The sequence below is a fragment of the Euphorbia lathyris genome, chromosome 9 (genome assembly GCF_963576675.1).
Source record: "Euphorbia lathyris chromosome 9, ddEupLath1.1, whole genome shotgun sequence".
NCBI lineage: Eukaryota > Viridiplantae > Streptophyta > Magnoliopsida > Malpighiales > Euphorbiaceae > Euphorbia > Euphorbia lathyris.
The window spans coordinates 36965542-36973825 of record NC_088918.1 but is presented as its reverse complement, the minus strand read 5'-3'; the positions used below and the strand labels follow the sequence as shown (position 1 = coordinate 36973825).

The following is an 8284-nucleotide window of genomic DNA, read 5'->3' as shown; positions in this document are numbered from 1 at the left end:
TTTTACACTTGTTTACACCACAAGAAGTAATCTGTGAACTCATTATATTTGAATTATTTATGATACAATCCCTTCAACCAGTTATGGTAAAAATTAATATGTAAAATTTAGCTATTTTTTTACTAAAAAAATATTAATATTAATTAATTTAAATTTTAACCAGTAAGTTATACAAAAATTAATAATTATTTTATATTTTATTTAATTAGTCATTAATTAATAAATAAAAAGTTTTGTATTACATTAATTACGAACTCCATAAATAATAATATAATGCCATTATTGATATTATTTTAAAAATGTTATAAATTACTTGAAAAAAATATTATAATTTTTTTTTTGTAACACTTGATTAAAAAATACATATATAAATTAATTAATCATAGAAGGATACACTAATCATTTTATACAAAATTTAATCATATATATATATATATATAGGGTTAAGGTGCAAAAATACCCCTAACGTTTTGGGTCAGGAGCAATTTTACCCCTAACGTCTAAAATGGTGCAATTTTACCCCTAACGTTTGTAACCAAGAGCAATTTTACCCCTAACGTTAATAATTTGGGTCAATTTCAGACATTATTATAGAACACATACATTTTCGTTCTTTATTTTGCACAAATTGCATATCAATTCATTCTAAAAAAAGGATTTCATGTTTTTTGTAATTTAATAATAGAATTGGAGATTAATATTTATAAATTCGGTGATTTTTTTGAATTTTTTTGTCTAATTCGTACAAAAGACATTATATTTTTTTATATTTTTTATATTTTTTTCACATCCCAACATATGTTTGTGATTTGTTACTGATAAAATGACACGCGTATGAAGTGTAGATGATAATATTCAAGGATGAGACGACAGTTTGATGAATTATTTATCAAATTGACCCAATTTATCAATGTTAGGGGTAAAATTGCTCTTGGGTACAAACGTTAGGGGTAAAATTGCACCATTTTAGACGTTAGGGGTAAAATCGCTCCTGACCCAAAACGTTAGGGGTATTTTTGCACCTTAACCCATATATATATATATATGTTGATTTTAACAAAACTCAGATCTGGCTGGAGCCGGGACATTTCTGTCTGCGATCGTGCCTATAGCCGGGCAGTTCCTGAGCTTCTATATCCGCCCGAGCATGTGAGCCTATCTAAGCTGGTAACACATAAGTAAATAGGCGTTTTGTTTGGGTCTGTCTCTCAAAGTCTGGTGTTGGTGACGCTAATATACTTGATGAAAAGAAAAATTGACTAGTGTAATATGTGCATATTACAGGAGCACACAGCAGCAAGAGACTAATAAATTACAGGAGGAGCAAGAGACTAGTTACAGACTTTTTGATCAAGCATTATTGGAGACTTTTTGTTAATTGGTCCTTCGGACATTTTTTTGTCGTCACTAAAGTATGGGCTTTGTGACGGAGATCATTAAAGTAGTTTTTGATCCAATAAAATCGAAGTAGCAAATCTGTGTCAACAAAATCACAATGTGTGGTAGTCACATGGATTAAAAAATGATTTTCTTGAATATCCTATCCCGTAACCCAAATTTTTTTATTTTTTTATTTTCAATTGTCATGTAACAATAGCTGTCAAACATATCATGAAGTGCTGTTGATGCGACAGCCAGTACAGCTTTTCATGGGTTTAGAGCGTCTTTGATACAAATTTACTACTTTAACGACTTTAGTACATCAAAAAAATGTTTTAATGACCTACATACAAAGCCTCTGCTTTAATGACTATAAAACTTTTTACCCCTCAATATATAGAAATTTTATTCAGAACTCACAAATCTGAGCCTCAACTGAAATTGCCTTCCGGCATATGAACCTCAAATGGAATAACATGATCTGATTTATGTTCCAATTCATAAACAAAATTTAAGAAGAGAAGCTACAAACAGTACAAAATGAGCCGTCAAAAGATATAAATACCTGACTCAGAAGTTCAAAAGAAGAGCTGAGCTAAAACATACTCAACTTTCATGAGCATGAGGTTGATCAGATTTCTCAACTTTTCCATCTGAATTTGCAATAGATTCAACAGGACTTATTAACGTCCGCTTCTGGTACAACCTTCTATAAATTTTTCCGCCTTCAGATTCTGCATGAATTTCTCTTTCACTTCTTATTTCCATTGGATTATTCAATAGCCACCCATTCTTGTCACACAACATGCTCGGGTCGGTTTCATCAATGTGCTGAAGCAAATGTGATTCTGAATCAAATTGTTTCCTCATGTCAACTGCTACCTCAATTACATCCGACTGCACAAAGATCTGCTCATGCACCAAAAAACATATAAATAAACCCAACAACATAGGTGTAAAGGTAAGATTCAAAACGCTTGCACGCAAATGCCTTTCAATTTAAAGGGTCTATAAAACAGGCTAGCTCTTACTTATGTTGAAATTCGGGTATCAAATGGGGTTGTTAGGATTCAAACTTTAGACCTCGTAGAAAATATATTGAATATTGAGTAAGACCAACAATCTCTTTACCTAGTTCTGGTCTTTTTAATGTGGACAAGTCACTTCCTATCTTTCTATAGTTTTTTTACTCTAATAACCCCTCTTGTTTCACATAGTAAACTTGTCACAAGATCAATCTCCATTACAGAAAGTAATGGGAAACATGCATTTGTACATATGCAACAAATTTATAGGATGTAATTTCTGTAGCAACTAAATTGTTTGCAAGCTTCATTGGCATGAAATAGTTCTTTGAAGCGTGCACGACACAGGCCCATATCTACATTCCCATGTCATGCAATTAAATCAACAAATGGGGGCTGTCAAGAATCGAACCCAGGACCACTTAGTCAAACTGGCTCTGATACCATGTCATGGAACCAATTGAATTAAAACCTCAAGCTGATAGTTAAAGTCCACTTCATATTAATATCTGACACACATCAATCTTTGGCTATTCACAAGATAATAGAGAATAAATGTGAAAATCAAGTTAGAAAAAGAAGCACCCACTAACAAAGGTTATCCACCTTTCTGAAACCATGAATATCAGAAACTCGTACCTTTCCTCCAGGCCTCAAAATGTGAATGATAGAATCTACTAATGGCTTCTGGACAACTCTTCGTTTGTGATGCCTTTTCTTAAAATGAGGGTCTGGGCACTGCATATTTATAATTATGAGAATCTCAGGAAGTGTTAGCAGTTGAATCTTATTGAATAATAAGCAGGACTCACCAGAATTGAAACAAACATCAAAGGTCCAGGGTAATTGAGAACCAGTTGTTGAAATGAAACTCTAGCATTTGCGAACATGAAATGTCTGTTCAAATTACCATCATTTGAACGATCAATATGACATTTTGGTTTTTCTTTCATTTGGAGAAAATAAAATTTGTTTCAACAACTTACATGTTACCTAGAGCCAGCTCTTTTACCCAATGCTCAGCACGCTTCACCAGCTGCATGAGGCAGAAAGTGGAAACGTTTGAGAAACTAAGATCACTTTTCAAAAGTGAGAACCGCGAAATACACATTCATTTAACTCAGAAAAATTATGGCGTCTTTCAGAAGTAACCAAAGAGTTCCATTCTCATACTTTTTTCCGTATTTCAATTCCCAAATAATTCCCGGAAGCTTGATTCTTGTTTGCAAGCCATATCAAAAACCTGCCACTACCTGAAAGTTTTATTTATTTGTTAGGAAGATGAATACTTTAAATGCACAAGGTTTTCATTATTTTCTCTACTAGCAGTAATAGCAGCAATCACAACCAGATTTTTTTGAAGAAAAGAAAAGGATGCTAATTCTGCATAGAATAACATTAAGACAATAAAGAAGTTCTTTCTCCAGTTCATAATGCAGGAACAACATCGAATAGTAATATTGTTTCAGCTCTATTAACCATCCAATTCCAAGAATCAAGTCATGTGGAGCAGGCATCTAGATAATTGTAGGTTGACATGATGCCTAATTACCTTTCCTATATATGATCTCAAGAAAATGAGCTATTCTTATCTCTTTTCTAATTTTTCTCCCATCTAATGAGGGTTCCTATTTTTGTGTGTAAACCTCAGACTGATGAAGCAAAATTTTGAAAAAGAAAGAAGTCGTTAAGGACTTAAGACTTTAACTTCAAACATAGTTACTGCCTTACCAGCATCAAAATTTCTAGTAAAGAAGTTGAATCCACAAGTATTTCACCCTAAGCTAGTGGAAATAAAACAAGCCAAGTACGCATCATCCTATCTAGATATGGGTTTCTCCGGATAAATTTGCAATGTCTTGAGCAAAAAAAGAACATTACACAAAGTGATAAACTTTAGCTTGGTCATGATTTTGCAAGTTGTATTCACCTAACAAACAGGATCATCATTCATACCAAGCTTAAATCAATTGTTGAGTATGAAATAACCATTGATAAATAACATATGGTATGTGTTAAGACAAAAGGGGAAAAAAGGAAAGAAAGAAAGAAGCCTACCACTTCCAATATCCACCATGAGTGGCAATGTGGGATCTCTAAAAACATCATTCCAGTTAGGTACTTCTACTGGCACCTAGCTACACACATTTAATGAGTCAACCAAAACTACATGTGGTACAAAGCAAAAAGGAAACATAGATTGCCTTTTGTTATAACAACTGAATAAGTAAACCAAATTTTCAGTGAAGTATATGATGAAAATCATACAGAAAAAGTGGAACTCAAAGGATTCACATGCTGCCTGATTCTAACATGCCCTAACTCCTGCAAACCAAAAATTAGCCCACAATTCAGACTCCGAAAGCAAAAACTAAACAAGGCATTGACTAATTTGAAAGGGATTACCTCTGAAAATTTATCGGCGAGGTTAAGGTCAGCATACTCCAAATCTATAAGACTTGTAGAACCAACACTGGTATAACAACGATTTGGATGAAAGTGGGACATTGTAGAGCTTGCAAGAGAAGATGAAGCGGTTAGCTTTAGTAGGAAAGATGACAGAGCGAGCTTTGCCGCCATGGGAAACAAAACAACTTATGTAGAAAGGTAGAAGAACTAATTGAATTGGAGAAAACACTTTTACTGGATTAAGCATGGATTCGCCATTGTCTTCAATGTCCGTCTACAGAGGCTTCTCCAAGGGGAACGTGAATCAGGCCCAGCACGGCCCATTTAATTGAATTGAATTGAATGAATATCAAAAATAAAAGGGTAATTAATTTATAAGTCTCTATATTTTGATAAAATACACTGTTTAGTCTTTGTATTTTCAAAAACACACGGTAAGGTCTCTAACATTTTTCCCAATGAACTGTTTAGTCCTTCTGTCTGTTTGTTAGATTTTTTACCCTTTATGAATTCGAAAATGACTAAATTACCTTTTACTATTTATCAGTCAAAAGCAATTCACACCTCTACGTCTTTCTCTCACAACTCGTGCTCACAAAAAAATAGAGAAAGGATTGAATCCCTAACCAATAATCGAATCACTCATGCTCACTCTTCCTGTTTGAATTGAAGGTAGAAATCGACTCGAATCTCTCTCGCTTACTCTTCCTGTTAGAATTGAAGGTGGAAATCCTCTTACTCTCAATGGTGAGTTTAATTTGACTCAAATCCAAATTGACTAACAGAATCTTCATGAGAGTCTAACGGCCGGGACTAAACAGTTTACCGAGAAAAACGTTAGGGACTAAACAGTTCGAGAAAAAGGTTAGGGACCTTACCGTGTGTTTTTAAAAATACAGGGACTAAACAATGTATTTTGTCAAAATATAGGGACTAATAAATTAATTAACCAAAATAAAAAATTAAATGGGTAATAAAAGAAAGGGTTAATTTCAAATAAATGTTATGTGGTTGATTTTATCTGTTGCACTGTTGCAACAACAGCCAGATGATGATGGGAGTGAAGGAATCCAAGATCATTGAGGCCCTTGCGTTGAGAACAAGTTTACTATAGATGCTAGGTATGGGTTTTAGCCGAGTTGAATTCGAAACGGACGCCAAGCGCATCACTGATAAGATTAGTGATCAGAAAGATGATCTTTCTGAATTCAGAACTTTAATTCAGGATTGTAAATTTATTCTTCAACAGTATCCAAATTTTAAAATTTCATTTATTTCTCGACTAGCGAACGGTGCTACCCACATTATGGCTAGGCATGTTTGTTCCAATGCTAGCGACTTTATTTCAACGGTTGTATCATATTACCTAGCTGATGTAATTGTTAAGAATATGCATCATTCTTCTAAAAAAAATGTCACGTAGTTTCACATTTTTTGTGGTATGGTTGGTAAAATTTTCATTTTTTTTAAATTTGGCTAATAACCACCTCAAAATGAAAATTTTCAAAAATTAAAGTTGTTTAGTATCATATTTACTATGTAAATCATATTTTTTTTTATTTTTCAAAATCATTATTTTTGGAGTTTTCTCTCTCAAAACATTAACTTTTTCTCTCATAAAAAACGACATCTAAATAATCTCAAACCTAAAAGGTTGAAGAGTTAAAGTGATTAAAATATAATTTAATTCTTGAAAATTTTCATTTTGAGCTCATTATCGGCCAAATTTGAAAAATGAAAATTTTACCAACCACACCTACCGATCTGGTATAGAAACATTTACATCAAATTTTGCTAATTGTAGTGTTTTTTTTTCAATGGTTCTAAATATTAATCAATCGTGATGTCTCACGCGGCTAAAGAGATGATGTGATATAGAAACATTTACGTCATTTTTTTTATCAATCTATCTTCTTGGTCCTCCTCTTCCTGCAAAAGCCCATTTTAGATTTTACAAACAGTTTGACAAATTTAAAGAAATATTTAAGCAACTATCCATAGAAAATGCATTAGAACCGATATCTGCCTATGTTGCTCAGACACTAACATGGAAATGCACATAGACACAGAAACGAATACGTTATTTTTAAAATATAACTTTTATAAAATAGTTTCAAAGGACATGGACATGAAACGCAGGACCGCTACTAATGAGAAGTGTCCATGTAATATACTTGCGTACAACATGATTTCAAGATTTAGATTCTACAATTTTGTATCGCGTACAACATGATTTCAAGATTTAGATTCTACAATTTTGTATCGTGAGCGTCGATTGTAGGGGTTTATTGCACAAAGAATATCATATTTTTAATGAAAGAGCAGGACACTGAGAATTGAATTCTCAAATTTTTGTGACAATGTTTTTTTTTTATGAAAATGCTTGTATGGTTTCATTAGATAAAAAAAAAGTACAAATGTTCAGACTAAAACCAATACAAGATAGAAAATAACTATAAAAGGTAAAAAAAGTCAAAAGGTACAAAAAAAAATACAAATGCACGATAAATCATATACTTCTTGTAAATCTAAATCCACAGAAAACTGCTGCAATTCAATTTTCATCATTTAGGCCCTTCCGAACATTCGTATGTGAGTCATTCTTTTGTTCCAACCATGTAGACGTATTGATCTATGAACAAGATTGACTGTTTCCACTCTTGTTAAATCTGAAAAAAGTATATATAAATGAAAGAATAATAAAGAGCCGATACAGTTCAGATGGATAAAGATATCCAATAAAATATATAAACACCAACTAAAAATAAAATAACATAAAAAAAACTTCAAATGTAGGAAGCCAAATCGAGTGGGAGGAGGAAAAATGAAAAGTAAACTCTTTCTTTCTCCTCAAAGTAGATCCACAAAAGAGAAAAGTTTGAAGCGTGATATATTAAGAGACTGAGAGAGAAGAAAGGAATAGGAGGGAGGTGGCGGCGGTGTACTTTGAAGTGGAAAATATTAAGGAATAAGAGAGTTAGGTTATTTTCTCATGGTTATGTTGACAATTTTAAAATAAAATTAATAATCTAACATATAAGTATTCAATACTAGTCGGTGGCCAAGAGAGGGGGTTGTGAAGCTGAATACTAGTCGGTGCCTCTCAGTGTTGTGATGTCCATCTCGTGGGATGGAGCAGGCCAAGAGAGGGGGTTGTGAAGCTGAATACTGATGGTTCCTGCCTCAGTAACGGTAAGATTGCGGCTGGAGGTGTGCTTAGAGATGCAGGGGGCGCCTGGCTTTCTGGGTTCTCCCGGAATTTAGGGTTGGGTTCTTCCTTTTCTGCGGAGCTCTGGGCTATTCTTACTGGAATCAATCTTGCTAAAAGGCTGGGTGTTAAGAGGCTCTCTGTGGAGTCTGATAATTTGGAAGCAATCAAAATGATTTCTGAGAATCATTCTATGGGTCTTAACAGTCGCAACCTCATCAAAGCTATTAAAAGGCTTTGCTCCTCCTTTGAGTTCGTAGAG

The 8284-nt window shown here is 33.5% G+C and overlaps 1 protein-coding gene across 1 annotated transcript; it reads right to left on the bottom strand.

Moving 5' to 3' along the window:
* Window positions 1-1748: 1748 nt before the first annotated feature.
* On the bottom strand, window positions 1749-5050 carry LOC136206229 (uncharacterized). The gene is made up of 8 exons (XM_065997197.1): window positions 4812-5050; window positions 4674-4730; window positions 4464-4539; window positions 3579-3658; window positions 3392-3441; window positions 3218-3302; window positions 3045-3143; window positions 1749-2289 (listed from the first exon to the last, which is right to left on the bottom strand). The coding sequence occupies exons 1-8, from the start codon at window positions 4983-4985 to the stop codon at window positions 1987-1989; spliced, it is 924 nt and encodes a 307-aa protein (XP_065853269.1). The 5' UTR covers window positions 4986-5050; the 3' UTR covers window positions 1749-1986.
* Between the last annotated feature and the right edge of the window lie 3234 nt (window positions 5051-8284).